This window comes from Rhizophagus irregularis, chromosome 17, assembly GCF_026210795.1.
Source record: "Rhizophagus irregularis chromosome 17, complete sequence".
Classification (NCBI taxonomy): Eukaryota; Fungi; Glomeromycota; class Glomeromycetes; order Glomerales; family Glomeraceae; genus Rhizophagus; species Rhizophagus irregularis.
This window is the reverse complement of record NC_089445.1, coordinates 3,458,251-3,475,610: the sequence shown is the minus strand read 5'-3', so window position 1 is coordinate 3,475,610 and position 17,360 is coordinate 3,458,251. Positions and strand designations below refer to the sequence as shown.

The 17,360-nt window shown below is 29.9% G+C and overlaps 5 protein-coding genes across 5 annotated transcripts; 3 read left to right on the top strand and 2 right to left on the bottom strand.

Annotated features, from left to right (window-relative positions):
* Nucleotides 1–2,032: 2,032 nt before the first annotated feature.
* Nucleotides 2,033–6,612, top strand: OCT59_009457 (uncharacterized protein; the record flags this gene model as incomplete). Its single annotated transcript, XM_066133571.1, has 6 exons — nt 2,033–2,291; nt 2,420–2,446; nt 2,528–2,601; nt 2,691–2,949; nt 3,027–3,243; nt 3,328–6,612. The coding sequence occupies exons 2-6, from the start codon at nt 2,433–2,435 to the stop codon at nt 6,610–6,612; spliced, it is 3,849 nt and encodes a 1,282-aa protein (XP_065999999.1). The 5' UTR covers nt 2,033–2,291; nt 2,420–2,432.
* A 22-nt stretch (nt 6,613–6,634) lies between these two features.
* Nucleotides 6,635–6,934, top strand: OCT59_009456 (uncharacterized protein; the record flags this gene model as incomplete). The annotated part of the gene is made up of 1 exon (XM_066133570.1): nt 6,635–6,934. One exon carries the CDS (start codon nt 6,635–6,637, stop codon nt 6,932–6,934), a length of 300 nt encoding a protein of 99 aa, XP_065999998.1.
* Nucleotides 6,935–10,147: 3,213 nt separating this feature from the next.
* OCT59_009455 (uncharacterized protein) lies at nt 10,148–12,403 on the top strand (the record flags this gene model as incomplete). Its single annotated transcript, XM_025331363.2, has 5 exons — nt 10,148–10,372; nt 10,444–10,519; nt 10,606–10,784; nt 10,866–11,226; nt 11,292–12,403. The coding sequence occupies 5 exons, from the start codon at nt 10,148–10,150 to the stop codon at nt 12,401–12,403; spliced, it is 1,953 nt and encodes a 650-aa protein (XP_025188843.1).
* Nucleotides 12,404–13,129: 726 nt separating this feature from the next.
* OCT59_009454 (uncharacterized protein) lies at nt 13,130–14,033 on the bottom strand (the record flags this gene model as incomplete). Its single annotated transcript, XM_066133568.1, has 7 exons — nt 13,130–13,174; nt 13,242–13,387; nt 13,472–13,584; nt 13,687–13,744; nt 13,808–13,847; nt 13,905–13,936; nt 14,003–14,033. The coding sequence occupies 7 exons, from the start codon at nt 14,031–14,033 to the stop codon at nt 13,130–13,132; spliced, it is 465 nt and encodes a 154-aa protein (XP_065999997.1).
* A 47-nt stretch (nt 14,034–14,080) lies between these two features.
* OCT59_009453 (uncharacterized protein) lies at nt 14,081–15,929 on the bottom strand (the record flags this gene model as incomplete). The annotated part of the gene is made up of 11 exons (XM_066133567.1): nt 14,081–14,115; nt 14,185–14,194; nt 14,287–14,318; nt 14,416–14,424; nt 14,558–14,666; nt 14,737–14,758; nt 14,835–15,031; nt 15,112–15,216; nt 15,502–15,563; nt 15,814–15,820; nt 15,906–15,929. The coding sequence occupies 11 exons, from the start codon at nt 15,927–15,929 to the stop codon at nt 14,081–14,083; spliced, it is 612 nt and encodes a 203-aa protein (XP_065999996.1).
* Between the last annotated feature and the right edge of the window lie 1,431 nt (nt 15,930–17,360).

The window sequence follows — 17,360 nt, the reverse complement described above, 5'->3', positions numbered from 1 at the left end:
ATTTTTTCTAAACTTAAACCTGACAGGTTTGTTGACATTCCATCGTGCACATGTTTGATGTTGTATTTATGGTTGTGCATTTTTTTGCCATTGCAGAAATATCTTCACAGCCCATGAATAACGCTTACTAGAGTGGGAAAAATAGATGTCATTTGATAACAATGAAATTTATTATCGTACATTGTGATTCCAATCTATCTCTTTCATTTATTTCATTTATTTCGTTATCTAAATTCATTTATTAAAATTGTGGATTCTTTTCTTTTCTTACCTTCTTAATTTAGTAGTGTTTCATTATAATTTTTGACGTTGTAAACAATTTAAAATCGGTATTTCTTTGGTCTACGTCGACATATCAAGGTATTAAATCATCAATTTACTATTTTTATACTTTAATATCAGATGCTAACGGCGCTTGATAATTTGAATTAACAATGCGTTACTTACTATATTGTCGATAATTTCATGGGCAGAAAAAAAAAAAATATAAAGTGTCCTCCTCAATATTGTTTTTGGAATTTGGATTTTTACATTTATTCTAAGACCAATCACCAATAGTTATAGAAAAAACGTGATCAAATTGCGATTTTAATATCATAATCCATATTAACCTAGATTATTAAAATAATATTAAATAGTATATATACCATGCGACTCGATCGGATTATGTATCGGATGTGTTTTAAAAAAAAATATTTTAAAACTTATTATTTAATAGGTTTAATATCGACAAGCTTTTAGAATATTATGGCTGATGTTCTATAATCTGAGATGCCACGATTGCCACGTGTAATTTCATATTATTAATATATAATAAATAGTGCATATATATTACAAAGCCATTTGATGAAGTTAATTCGAAAATTTGGCCATTGTGCATTTATTTGTAAATTGTAACTCAATTTGTAAGTATAAATAATACATATCAAAAAATTTCTCTTTTGCCCCTGTGAATATCAATGTAAATAAAAAAAACATTGTTTTAGTATGTTTCTATGATTTTTAACTTAATTAGAATGATATGTTGGACAATTAACCAAAATGTTTTTTTTAATCTAAAAATTTTTTAATATCAAATGATTTTTTTCATTGGCTGAAAATAATTTTAAATAATTATTGTTAATATGATAAAATTGAAAATATGAAATAACAAACTGAATATAATTTCTTGTTTGATTATTATTATTATTATTTTTCATTGTTTCTTTTCTTTTTTCGAATAATAATAAGTCATTACAATCGATTGTTTAATTTTAAAACTAAAAAAAAAAACTTGAGGTTTTTTTCCGTATATAAGCTCTCAATTTAGAAAAAAAAAAGAAAAATAAAAATAAAAACAAATAATTTTTAGAAGATTTAATATGTTACTTTCTTTTTTTTTTTTTTTTAATAAATAAATAATTACGATTAAACAAATATATTATAAATTTTGGAATAAATATATATAAGAAATATATATATATTAACATATATTTTCGATTGTATTATAAAACGAAAATCACTTTTAAATTTTTTTTATATATACATTTCTTTTTTTTTCTTGCTTCTCTTGCTTTAAAAATCTTTTCGTTATATATATATACATACACACGAAAAAAATGACTTCAACTTCCGTGCGGTAAGTATAAATCAAAAAATCATGTGTAGTTTACGCCAATTATATTGTTCATTGATCAATGAAATGATCTACAACCCTAGCCATGGCGAAAAAAAAGTGACTGACACGTGACTGCATTTTATTCATCACAACCGTCACGCCCCACCGCGTTTCCACTTTTTATATTTATCTGAGGGACTTGTTTTTTTTGAGTAGGTAAAAACTTATTCGTCACCCCTTATTCTTCACCGGTTATTTTCACGTGTTAGTGCATAACGCCGTAATGCGGGCCAAAAGTCACGTGTCAGTCACTTTTTTTTCGCCATGGCTAGGGTACTAAAATGATCGGCAATACGTCACAGATAATTTTGTGCCACATACCTAGCACTCTTTAATCTTAATAAGTCTTTTTCTTATTTATTTTCTTCCACCTTTATCTTTTTCCTCCTTTCACTCATCTTCCTTTCTGTCCTCTCCTTATAATAAATAGAGTTGCTTTAAGAGTGAGACCACTTAATAAAAAAGAAACACAACAAAATTGTAATAAAAGTTTAACAACAATATCTGACGCACCACAAATACTCATTGGAAACGATAAATCCTTTACATTCGATCATGTATTCCCATCGGATACTGAACAAGAAGAAGTATTTCAAGAATGCGCAAGTCCGCTAGTAGAAAAATTGGTGAAAGGGTGAGTACAGGATAAAAAATATCACGTCATTCAGAAGAATCAAATATAAATAACAAATATATATATATATATAATTTATTATTGTTTATTATATTATATTATTTATTTTAATATATATATATTTTTAGTTATAATGTCACAATGTTAGCTTATGGGTAAGTAAATATTTTGTATATTTTATTATTTATAAAAATTAATTGTTATTAAAAAATTTTCAACCCTTATTTTTTTTTTAGTCAAACTGGCAGTGGTAAAACATATAGTATGGGTACAGCTTTAGACGGTTCAAATATTCTACCCGAACATCAGGGTAAAATATGATGCATTCATTCCATTGTTCTATTATTCATTTAAAATGATCATCAAACTTAGATTATGACGCGACGTCATTTTTTTTAGGAATAATTCAACGTGCCATAAGAAAATTATTTGCTGACCTTCACGAACGAAAAGAAAAAAATCCTTCTTATCAATTTGAAGTTTATGTATCATTCTTAGAATTATATAATGAAGTTCTTATAGACTTATTAAACCCACAAAGTAGAGAAAATAATAAAAAAGGAAGGAGTGATTTAATGATAAGAGAAGATACTAACGGTCAAATACATTGGGCTGGTGTAAGAGAAGTTCAAGTTTCAGGCCCAGATGAACTTTTAGGGTATGCTCTTTTTTTTTATATGACGTTAAGATATACGTATGATATTTTTTTAACACGCAATTTCATTTTGTTATTAGACAATTACAAAAGGGTTCATTGTGTCGAACTGTCGCTTCAACAGATATGAATATAGTATCTTCAAGATCACACGCTATATTTTCCGTAATACTTAAACAAACAGGAATAGAAAATTTAGAAGAAAATAAAGAAAATGATGATCCACCAGCACAAAAATCATTGACATCAAAAGTAACTTCAAAATTTCATTTTGTAGATTTAGCTGGTTCAGAAAGGGTAATTATTAATATTTTATTGTATTCTTTATATAGTCGGAATTATTTATGTGGTTTTATCTTTTTTTACAAAAAAATTTAATAGTTAAAGAGAACTAACTCCATAGGTGATAGAGAAAAAGAAGGAATTGCAATTAATGGGAGTTTACTGGCTCTTGGTAATGTAATTAGCGCGCTTGGTGATGAATCAAGAAATGTTACACATATCCCTTACAGAGATTCAAAATTAACACGTTTATTGCAAGATTCACTTGGTGGTAATAGTCAAACTCTCATGTTAGCTTGCGTTTCACCAGCTGATTCTAATTTTATGGAAACCTTAAATACACTAAAATACGCTAATCGTGCTCGAAATATTAAGAATAAAGTTAGTGTTAATGAAAGTTATAATGGTAACTCTGTTGAGATAAATCAACTTTGTGGTCAAATAAGTAGATTAAAGGTGGAAATTCAAAATTTACGAGCTGGTGGTTGTAATGAAGAAACAAGTCGTAAATATGAAGAAGAAATTAAGAGTCTTAAAGAAGAATTAGGAATGACAAAAATGAAACTTCAAAATGTCGAACAAGAACTTAAAAAAACTGTAAATGCAGAAAAGAATACTTTCTTAATGGAAATTAGTTTTAATGATGAGGGCCTTTCAGATAATGATCGTGAACATAGGATAAAAACTCATCATATCATTCAAGGATATGAAACAGAAATTAAAAATCCTAAAGATCAAATTGCCGAACTTTTAACTGCTCAAGCTGCTCAACATCCATATAAAGCTTCCTTGGCTGAGAAAGATCATATCAAGTTCCCTGATCCTCATATCTTTTCATCTGATGAGGATATTTATCATCAAAATAATGATAGAAATAGTAATAAAGAGAGTGGAGAGAAGAAAGGTAAAAAGAAGAAGAAACGTTCTTCAAAGAAAAGTAAGACAAGAGCCAATGACCACTTTCCAGTTTCTGATGAGACTTCTAATAAAATCTCACTTGTTGATCCTTCTTCATCTTGTCAACTTGATGAACATATTGTTAGCGAAGGTGAATCATTCAAAATAACTCAAAAATTAAAAAGACGCAGTAATACCAGAGAAAAGTTCGAAAAGGCCAATGAACAACTCAGACAAAGTTACATGATAATAAATAATGGAGATCCTTTATATGATGACCCACTTGTAATTCAACAACCTTCATCAACTAATAGTGAAAGTTATATTGATCAAATTATACCCAATTATTCAAAGGAAAAAAGAAGATCAAGCAGTGAATATTTCGGTGAAAATCAAACCATTGAAGTACCCGAATGGGAAAAAAGATTAAGTAGTGTATCTCCCAGTGAAATTCCAGCTGTTGAAGAATCTAATTCTGACGATGAGCCAATTTCTCCTTATTCAACTAAATCTGATTCTTCTCAATATTGCACTAGTTGCTCATCCCGAAATGCTCTTGCGCTTGCCCACGAGCTACGTCAAATTCATGCTGATATTATTGTTAAAGAACATCTCATTTCACAATTAGAATTTGCTGTAAAACAATATACTAATATGAGAAATCAATATGAACAACGGTTGGATGATATGCAAGAAGCCTTACAACAAGAAAGGGACGCTGCTGTTAAACGCGCTCAAAATGCTAGTACTCGTGATAAGAATTCGATCCTTGCGGTCGAACTTAAAGCCCGTTACGAACACAAGATGAACCGTTTAATTCAAGAAGCTACCCAAAATGCTACATCAAAGAATCAAAATGAAACAATGCTCAAGAATATGCGTGCTCAAATTGAACAACTAAAAAGTGAAAAATCGCGAATGATAAAGCGCATGAATGATGTTCGTGAAATGACTGAACGTAATCAACGTGAAATTCAAAATCTTCGTCGTAAAAAAAAAGCTGCTCAAGAACGAATGAACCGTCTTGAAAGAACTAGTGAAATGCAAAAAATCATGCTTGAAAAGAGACGGAAGAAAGTTTTACAAACAAATGAAAAACTTAAATCGGTTATGGCATTACTGAAACGGACCACTACTCCTAAGTTAATAGCCAAGGCTTTCCGTGATCATTCAGCACCTAATAATTGTGAAGACGGAAAGGAACCAAGACGATCCTCTGATGATTTAAGTCCTATCTATGATGAAGTATTTGCCAGTGGTTATGATAAGAAAAAACTTCTTTATGAAGCAATCTGTAAATATATTAGTGGTCGTCAAACACTAGCAGTGATGGATGAATGGATCGTTAGAAGAAACAATTTACAAGAGGAGAAGAATGAATTACTTGAAGAACAAGAAAGAATAAATAGTACTTGTGAAATTGGAAATGAATTAAGAGGATATGCTCAAGCATTAGATGATAAGATTGAGATAATTACCTCGGAAATTGCTTGCATTAATGCTGAGATTCATTCTTTACAATCAAGTATTGCTGCGGACCAAGAAGAGAATTATATTAAGACTGATAAAGCTGAAAAGAAACTTCCCTTCATCTTACCAGAGGTTGCATCACATGAAGCCTTATATGACTATGTTTTTCGAGTTCTACAAAATTTGGATCAATTCGAATCTTATACAATATTGGAATCCTTCTTTAAGGATATTATTAAACTTCGGACTGGATATCGGTCTCTTCAAATGATTCTAGAACAACGAGAAAGGACAATTATGGATTTAAGAAAATCATTATTGACAAGTAAATACGAGAAGAAAAGCAGATTTCTCGAAGAAGCTTTACGTCTTGATGGAAGATCATTAAGTCCATCAACTCCAGAAAAGAGAGAATTACAGATGGACGATATTGAAAATAGTACTTCCAATGCCATTTCCTTCGAGGCTGCAGTATCTGCAGGAACTCTTGGAACTCCTTGTCAAATGGGATTATCATCAAGACGCAATTTATACTTGTTAAATCTTCAATTACGCGAAAAGGTATCTGAACGAACTAATGAAATTCAATCATCAACGCCGGACGTTCCAACAAATTCAAAGAGAAAAGATTCTGGTAATAGTGATTATAGCAGTGGAAGCATTGGTTACAATGATGTAAAGAGGAGTTTAAATGGTCGAAGATTAAAGAATGGTCCATCAACACCAAATGATGAGAATATTTCTCCTTCAATAGAGCTTGGAAATTTACATTTAGAACGCACAAGTTCTCTCAATAGTCAATTTTTTAAACGCACAAGGTCCTGCAGTCAACCTTTAGAACGTTCCAGATCCAGTGATCAACATTTAGAACGAAGAAAACCTAGTGTTCAATTTTCAAGTTCGCTTCACGTTGGGTCAACAATTCTTGCACATAGTCGACAAAGTAGTTTAACAAGTCTTTACTTAGAATCAGGTGGGAATGTTTCACGCGATAGCGGACATTTTGGCAATTGTTGATAAGCGAAGATCACAAAGCAGTATGGCACGACGAGGTTCCAAAGATATAACATCAGCATATCATACGCGACAAAGTTCATACGAACATAGTTCACCCGATAGTGATGATACAATAAGCGTAATAAGTACTACTAGTGAATGTGAAAAACGTGCATTAATGTCACATCATACACACACAAGATCAGAAACATCGACAAGAGATAATGTTTTTGATCGTTTATCAAAGAATCAAACACGATCAAGTTCAACAAAGGTGAACATGGTAGTACCGCTAGTGCCGCCAATGTCTCACCAAAGGATATCAGATATGAAGAAACATTAGAGCATGCGAGAAGAATATGTGATATTAGATTTTTAATTCTCTCGAAATTTAATATCTTTTTTAGATCAATTATTGCCAGTTAATAAATCTCTTGGAACATTTTAAAAATTTATAAACTTTTTCGTTCACATTAATTTTCTTTGTACATATTGTAAAAAAATAATATTGTTGTAGATATGTTAATATTATTAGTCCTTTACTCCTTTACTCCTTTTTTTCCTTACATCTTTCTTATTACTCTTCAACCGTAGAAGTAACCGAGGGAGGTCATTTTTTGATTCTTTTTTTTTATGGAATATACGTGTTTCTTTATTATTTATGAATGTTATAATAATAATAATAAATTAAAGTTCTATCCGCCAATTCCGTGATGATCTTTACTAACATCGTAGTTAATCTAAACTACCCTAACAGTCTGTTTGCGCTGCCTTCGATTTCATCATCCAGATTTTGCGTCATCAGTGATAATTAAGGTGTTTGATCGGCTTTAATAATTTCTTTTGTTTTAAAATGTTTAGTATTTTGGGGATGCTTGTTAGTCACACAATAAGGTTTAACTATAAACTATCCATCTCTTTCTATACCGTTTTCTTTAATTGATTTTGTAATAGGCTAATAGCTTTCATCATACTATCTTCATCCAAATATCTGTTTCTTATGAATCTTGATTAATTTATATTGTATCTTTTAGCTGTCTCAATTATAAAATCCTCTTCTTTCTCTTTTGATATTTCTTGATCCAAAACTGACTTAAGTATGTCGTAAAATAAAATGTCACGTCCTCTTTGGAAATTTAATCAGAACTATTTCTAACGCTCAGATACGATTGGTTCAAAAGCGGTCGTTGGTAGTCACGAGCAAAAATTTTGTTATTGGGAAACATGAATTCAAAATTGCAATTCACGATGCACAGTATGTAACTAACACGCAGAACTATGTAAATTTATTGAAATGCATTTTATACTATTCATTTAATAAATTTGCCATGTCAAACAAAACGTTAAAATTTTATTAAATAATTCCTCAACAACAAAGTATATATCAATGTACTGTATTACTTGTATTTTATTAAGGACAAATTTGCTGACAAAATTGTTCGTCGATACAAGTGTAATAATAGAAGCTGAAATAATAGAAATTTAATGAAGTCGTCGCCTATACTTTGTTAAAAAACACACGTCAATAATAAGAAAATTTCTCAATAATGGAAAGTGGCGCAGTATAAGAACAGAGAAAATATCTAAAAAAAGGTGACCAAGTATTAGTCATAAGAAGAAACGAGAAGATAGGAAATTAACAAAACAGTTAGAAACGACAATGGGATGGATTTAAATGATAAACAGAAAGGTAATACATAATCGAAACAAAACGTGATAGAAGAATCTTAATTATAGATTTTTTCAGGCTTTAATACAAATTGTGTAAGAAGAGAAGATCCCTGAAAATTCAAAGCCCCTTCCTTTATTTAGGAAAATTAAAAAGAAACATTTGTATAATGAGACTTAATGTCATGAATCATCTTATAGATCTGGATGGGCAATTTCGTGTATTCACGAAGTTTTATTACAAAAAAATTTGTATGATTTTTGACCAAAGAAAAAGAATATATGCTATAGGTCACGTCAATTTTTAGGTAGAATAATGGATGAAAAGTTATTGTCATTTCGTGTTTTATAAACATCTTGACTTTGAAAAACTGACAATCGAGTTTCTTTTTTCCAATTAAGTGTTTTATAAGAAAATAAAAATTAATAATGATAATATTTTAAAATCGTTAAATAATTAAATTTTATACCACGTTTCCTAATAGTCGTCCGTGATTTTCCTTATTGATATTTTATGAATGATGTTTATTTAATATGATAGTTAAAATCTATTACATATTTATATAACGATATGTCGGGACATATATGAAATTTTTAGAAAATATCGTTATATCAAAGTTATACCGATATTTATATGTCCTCACATATAGTGGGAAAATAAAATTTTATCGGTATAACAAGTTTTTAATAGTATATCGGTATATCGAATATCGGTATATCGAGGTTAGACTGTAGTTTATTAAATATTCATAATAAATAGTTCAGTTATTGGATAGGGGAAGTAGTCAACAAATCACTGGAGCTTTATTGTTCTGCCCTCACGACTGATAAAATAAACTAACTTTATTTGATTAGCTTTTTCACATAAATTATTTTCAAAAAAATTTGTTTATATTCAAGACAAGATTAGATGACTCCATTACACGAATTTTAGCTTCACATTCTATAATATTATTTTTTATTTACATCTGCAAATGCTGCTTCTTTATTTCCCCATCCCTCAATATAATAAATTACTGAACGCCATCCATACTTGTAAGTGGATATTCCATAGGAATTAAGGAATGAATAATCAATAATGGTTTTGACAGTCAAATGTTTTGTAAGATAAATTTCTGCATCGTTTCAGATGAAGACATATTACTTGGCTCAGTTGGCTGCGTTTTTTATATTATCAGAAAGAAAATTTATTATACATTACCGTTCAGCCAGTAAGTTTTTTTTACTTGAAACTCAACTTTATTTATAATTTTAGCCATATAAAGCAGTATTAAATGTCATGTCACAATACTAATTTTAAACGCTAATATATTTTTAGATAAGTATAGTAGTTTATTTAAAACATACCGGTAAATTGATACATTTGATAATCTAAATGATGGAAATATTACAAACTTCCACATATAAGATCTACAATAAAACATTTGACTAATTATAAATTTGCTAAAATACCTTTTTTTTTACTGGAATTCTCGCAATTTAACACTTTAGTTGTCATTTTCTCAATTAATATTAGATACCTTAGTAGTTAATATTGTTTACAATTCAATATGAAATTTTTTTATTTGCTTTTTAAGTGATAACCCAATGGATTACTTTGATAAATTTCATCAATGTATTTTTATATTTCTGCATGTAATACTGAATGAATTCTCATCTATTGTATCTGAACTTACAATACTTTTCTACCGTCATAAAATAAGGATTAATTTCTTCATTACTGCGGTGCTGCGGCTGAGATTATCTGTGTGACTACAGTATTCGGAAAATAAATTGCATAAATACTTAATTTTTCTTCATTCACAGAAAAAAAAAAAGTTTTTTTTTAAAACTTTGACTGTTCAATCCTATTGTTTAATACTTCTCTGTTAAATTGTCATTATTCAATATGTCTGATAATATCATAATGCATGATACCGATGAATGGATTAAAGAAGCCATTAATAAAGAACATATAAAATATTATGAATATAGTGAATTTAGTGACTTTAAAGAAATTGGTAGCGGAGGTTTCGGAAAGGTTTACAGGGCAAATTGGAAAAATTTGAAATGTTTTGCATTAAAATCTTTTTTTAATCTTAACAAAGTCACCTTAAAAGAAATTGTTTGTGAGGTAATTTAATAAATAATATTATTTCTTTATTATTATCAAATAGTATTTATTTAAAAATTTAAATTATTTAGTTAAAAATTCAGCGTGAAGTAGATTATCATGATAATATTATCCGTTGCCATGGAATAACAAAATTTGAATCAGCAGGTATTATAATGATACCTTAATTAATATTAATAATATTATGAATTTATTCACAATGCATTTTAATGACCGTTTCTTTTTTTCTTTAGAATATCATGGTAATAATAATTATATTTTAGTAATGGAATATGCCGATGGCGGTAGTCTGCGAAATTATCTGAAGGAAAACTTTATTAACCTTACTTGGGACGACAAATCTATTATGGCATACCAGTTATCTTGTGCTATATCATGTTTACATAATGAAGGAATTGTCCATCGTGACTTGGTAATTTATTCATTATTCTTTCAATAATTGAATAATATCATATCTGCATCATTTGTTTAATATATACATTTTTTTTAATAGCATTCCGGTAATATATTAGTTCATCATAAAACGATCAAATTGGCAGATTTTGGATTATCAAAAAGAATCGGGATGTCATCAAATTTGCAATCCCAATTATTTGGAGTGATTCCTTATGTTGATCCAAAAATTTTCAACAGACGAAGAAGTAGTTCTGACCAAGCAACACAAATTTACTCATTAAATGAAAAAAGTGATATTTACAGTATTGGCGTATTATTATGGGAAATATCTAATGGACAACCTCCTTTTTATGTTGAAGATGAACAATATGATGTTGGTTTAGCTTTAGAAATTTTACAAGGTCTCAGAGAAACTGTTGTTCCTGGAACACCTGAAAATTATGCAAAAATTTATACTGGTAAGACAAATTTAATTACTTAAGTATTATTTCTTATCAAATCATTGATTATATTTATTATTTAGAATGCTGGGATGGAGAACCTGATAATCGCCCAACCATAAATCAAGTAGTTACTTGGCTAAATGCACTAATTATCAAAACAGACGTAATAATCGAAAATCATCAGGTGAAAAACAAACAAGAACTTAATGAAGCGATTTCTTTAAGTGCTAATAACTCAGAACCACGAGGTGAATTATCTCAACTTATGCAAAATTTTGAAAAAATGAAAATAGATACAAAAAAAATTGATTCTTTTGAGATCTCAGAAAATCTTTCAACCGAAAAAGATTTTAATATGATAGTTGGAGAAATAAACGATTATATTTATAAATTAAAAAATAAGGGAAATTATAATATTTCAGAATTAGAAAAGCATTTTAATAATTATAATGCAAGTTTACAAGAAATTTACAATTGGTTATTGAATAATCAAATTAGTTCAAATTCTATTTATTTACTTGGATATTTTAACTATTATGGATTTGTAACAAATCAAAATAATAAGAAAGCATTTAATTTGTTTATTAATGCATCAAAAAAAAATCATGTATTAGCACAACTTTTCGTTGGTGATTGTTATTTTTATGGATATGGAACTTTGAAAAATGAAAATTTGTCTTTTGAATATTATAAAAAAGTAGCTAATGAAAATGATGCAGTAGGACAATTAGAAATTGGTTATAGTTTTGAAAAAGGAATAGGAATTAGAAAAGATTTAAAAAAAGCATTTTATTGGTATGAAAAAGCTGCAAATAATGGGAATATAATAGCAATGCATAATCTTGGTAATTGTTATAAAAATGGAATTGGTGTTATAAAAGATTGTAATAAAGCTTTTGAATTATATAAGCAATCAGCTGAAGGAAAATATTCAAAGGGAATAGCTTCATTAGGATATTGTTATGATAAAGGTATTGGAAATAAAATTGATAAACAAAAAGCATTTAAATTATATCAAATTGCAGCAAACTTAGGAGATGAAATGGCACAATATAATATTGCTTTAATGTATCAATATGGAAAAGGAGTTACAAAAGATATAAATAAAGCAATTTATTGGTATGAAAAATCAGCTAAACAAAGAAACAAAAATGCACAAAATAAGTTAGAAAAACTTCAAAAAAGAAAATAACTTTACTAAATTTCAAAACTTTTATTATTTATAAAATTACAAGACTGTACTAAATATAACAATATTGTAAATAAAAATGTTTATTAAATTATTGCCATCTCTAATTACTGTGATCCAGTATTATTTAATAAAAAAAAAAATTTAAGAAAATATGAAAATCGGGAACGATAAGAGTTACACCAAATTTTCAAGGCATAAATCCTAAGATACAGTATATATAAATTTTCCGATGCGTTAGGATCACTATAATTATGGCTAGGCTCGGATAAATGATCGGCCAATCTACATCTACACGTTCAGCCTAAGAACTACGAGACTTATCATTACCACGTAGTGCATGTTGCAAATTGTAACAAATATTTTATTAATGCTTAAATTGTTGCTAAACTAATACATTATTAGGGTAAATCTTGTAATGAAGAATTTGATAAGAAACGAATTAACTGTAATGTAAAAAGATCAAAGTGCTTCGGAGTAGCAGTATATGATTATGAGGCCCATTAACCAATACTATATTGAAATTTATGCAATAGCCTAGTGATTAAAGTAAGAGACTATCTCTTAGAATTTCTTTTAGACTTGTTATTAGAGTTCTAAGTAATCCTTTTTCTAGTCTTGTTCTTTGAACTCAGGGAATCGAAAGCAATCGCTTGATTTAATTTTATCTGTGGAGGAGAAAATTCACAACTATTTTGTAAATTTTGAAGCTGATCGTCTATATTTTTTTCATCCTCCAAATATGCCAAATTCAATTGTACCCTTAACAATCATCTGTGAAATAACAAAAATTATTAGATGTAAGCGATTGCAAAATACAAGTGCTTATACAAGTACATACCTTCGCTTTCCATGCCAACACAATTATAGGAAGTACCTTTGAGCCGAATTGAATTATTTGAGAGGGGATTTCCAACATTTGTGTTCGAGTTATTCGACATGTATAGCTAGCAGGGGAATCCAATCTAAGTAATAACATCATCAGACCTAAATTTCGTTCATAAAGAAATGATAAAATAAGTCACTAGTCTGAACAATATACAACTTGAGAAATTCCATCATCAAACCTACCCGAGTGTATAAACCCGATCGATTGCAGTTTCCTTATCTTTTTCTCCTCCATCCCAACAGCTTCACACAAAGAATAAAACATATCCTTCATCATCTTCGGAGCTTTTATACCTCTTTCATGCAAAAGTTTTGTCCCATTGTTACCTTCGAAAGATTTACCAGCCTCTGAACATCCGTACTCAGTAGAAACCTTTCAAATGATTAGATCTCCACACCTTCCCATAATCTTTCTCTTCATTTTGACAATTGCAGATCCAGTTCGATTACTCTGACCTGATGCAAAAAAGATGTGAACCACTTATCATAGAAGAATGGTTATAGTGTTATCTTCCCTACCTTGCGGTTTCCAATCCATCAACATTCCCAAATCCTCTGTCTATAAAATTCCAAACATGAACTAAGAGCCACAATTCCAGATGATCCTTCTCTAAACTTCCCGCTTCATATTCATGTTAATCATGTAACCTGTAGATCAAGATAGAATTAATAATCCAGGAATAAAAAAATAATTTACTATCGGGCAGAACCTACAAGTTGTACGCGGTATTTCAAATCCAATCATGATCAAAATGTGTTTGTCGATTGTATGGAGAATCCCACTGCTGAGATTTAAATATAGCATCTCTGAGGCCTGAGATGTCGGACTAATTCAGATGTACAAGTAAGTAAATGATCATAATAGTATTATCAACAAGATATATAAAACTACCTACCACCCGAAAACTGTTAAGATACGTTAATAAGTCTTGGGGCATCTGTGGTATTGGCTTAAGTTTATATTTTCGAATTTCATCAAGTTCTATCTCAGTAAAAACTTCTTCATTGGTATAAATTTTATCATTTGGATCTATCACAAATGAATGACATAGGTTTTGGAAAGTCGCAAAATGTTAGATGTCAAGTAATAGAACCTGAGCTTTGTCCAATACATAAAGGATACTTACTGTTCGTGCCTGCATTTAATACCAAAATTGTATAGAGCATCTTCTACTATTTTTCCCGTAGAAAGAATCCATTTGTCCGAGTCATTCATTTTTAAGTATGTCTTATCGAATTCAGTCAACTCTATCTTTGTCTTCAACTTACTATCATCTACAACAGTATCATCATTATCGGAACTGTCACAGGACGAAGATTCCGAACTATAAACGTAGTCATCATCATCATCATCATCATCAACAACAGATTCCATACCCTTAAAAATTCGTCGTGAAGTGGCGAATTGCTTCTTGGTCTTATAATACTCTCATTGTCACTTTCATCACTTTCATCATCGTGAGCTGGGATCTAGATGTTGAGAAGAAAAAGTGAATTTACTGCGCATGATGTTTTGTACGTTGGAAGCACGACGGAAAATATCTACATTATCTTCCGGTGTACTCGGCTCTTTATACCCTTGTCCACGTTGATACTTGTATCTTCCGTACCATCGTCATCTGCTAAACGCTTTCCGATATTTTTCTCAGTAATATTTGAGTTTAAGGCATAATTTAATTTTTTCCGGTCAAAGATTCGATGAGCCTCGTTCCCCGTTAAAGTACGATCGACCGAAAACTGAGTCTGCAAAACCATAAAAAACATAAAAGTTGGTATTGTACTAACTTGATACTTAAGATACAATATCAATGCTGGACATATACCTCAGCTAACTCCACTTCCATCTCTAATAACCTTTTTTCTGCCTCGATTTTTTCGGTTTCAACACTCCTCCAAAACGATTTTACATCTTCCCCTTGTGCTTGTAGCTACAGAAATAGAAACAGTAAGAGAATGATTAAAAAAAAGGGCTAAACCATCCTGAAGACAGAGCAGGAATCAGCAGGACTACGAATGAACATAGTAATTCTCGGCACTGTGGCATAGTAGGCACTGGCCTTCACGTAGACTTGGAATGAAGCCCACCAGAGATAGTACTCCATTATTAGCTTGGTGCGTAGGCAAGCATTTTAGGTGGTTGTTCTGGCATAGTAACCCAACTCCTTCCTATCCTTTGCATCCAAATATAAAACTTAAATAAAATAGATACTCACCTTTAGTACTCCTTCGTTGAGAACGGAGGTAGCCTTTTTCCACTTTTTGTCCGTTGTACCCTCTGCGATCCAAATCACAAATTTAAATATCATTGAGTGCTCGACTCGCTTATTACAAGTGAAACTTAATTATTAACTCTTGTTCCACATTATCCGAGCTCAAGAGCAAAAAAAGACTAATTTTTTGCCAATTGAGCAACTTGATCCATTCTTTTTTTTCGCGGCAATATCATACGCGAATATGAATGTATCAGTGCACACTCTGCGACGATCAGTGAAGTCTAATTTTGTTTTACGGAAATTCCTCCCAACCTTCAAACTATAATTATAATTTCACATTTTTTCAAGGTGAAACTCGGAAACAAACAAACGTTTAAACTTCATACTATCTGTTGAAAGCTCACCTTTTTCATTTCGATGATAGACATTTGTGGCTTTTTAGGAATGAGTAACTCGTTAAAAAAAAAAAAATTCTAATTACAGAAAAAAAATTTTTTCAATCTTTTTACCTACCCGTGACAATACGTCATTGATTACCTGATAACGTGATACACAAATTGCCATGAGTATCGCAATAAAATGAACACATTAAATATGAAAAATTGGCATAACAATGATTTCCGTTAAACAAATCATTTTTTTTCTCGTGTCGCAAAGGAGTGACCGACTATTATTTAAATGATATCAAATGATTTCGAAGGGATGTCTTAAATAAAATAAAAACGTTATTGTTAATTTGTTAATTGATAATTGTTTAAATAATCTTAAGGCGTTCTTAAACATCTCAATTGATGAGATCTGATTTGGTCAAAGAATAGAAAGTTTTTAAGAAAGTTTCCTATTTTGACGAACAAGTAATCTAAAAATAGCCAAAGACTAATCAATTTATTTACTTTTACTCCATTTTAATTGTTTGTTTAACCAAAAAAATGAATTTTTAAAAATAAATTGATCTTTTTTATTCTTTTTTAAAATAAAATAACTTTTACGAAAAATCAGTTGGACTTTTTTTAAAAAAACTTCTATTTAGTCAAAATGGTAAATATAGATTCTTGTTATACAGTCGTTTGTTAGAAAAATGTATATAGTTCTTTTCTAGGACTTGAAGGAATTATCAAAGGCTCTTGATTCAACCTTCAATACGTTCGAGCAGCGCCTCAATCAACAATTAACTCACGATTTAGTGCTTTCGACTCACTCAAATCGAAACGATCCAACGCGATACTCTCAAACATTTGAAAAGTATTAACCTGTATATTAATAATTTTGATCAACGTATCAAATTAGTTGAAAATAATCAAGTCGATTACAATCAGAGACTCAGCCAAGCTGAACTGAAGGTTAGGGAGCTTGAAACCGCGATTACATTATCAAAATTGTAAAATTGTAATGTAACGTAAGTAACTGTATAAATTTACCAACCATTTAGGTATTAATATTTTATTGGTTCATTAATTCCTTTTTTCTATTTTTTAAAATTTCATCTTAACCTATAGCGATAGTCTTACGTCTAAATAATAGCCCCCACTCTTCACGTGAATTTTTTTATTTCTAGGAAACGGGAACCGTTGGAGCGTCCGAAGCATAATAATCACATGATCGTCAATAAAATACTAAATAAATATATATAGTTAAAATCGTACAATTAAAATACATTGTGAAACGTTACAAATTTCCGATTTATGTTACGTTGCAAATTTCGATTTATTTCGATAAAAAAATTTTCCCCCAGAGAATTTAATACAATTGACGCAAAAAAGTTGTCCAACGTTAAATTACAATATCATATAATCCAGCAGTCGTTTTTCTTCTTTCTTTCTTTCTTTTACTCTCTCATGATTTCCGATTCGGTGAAGCCT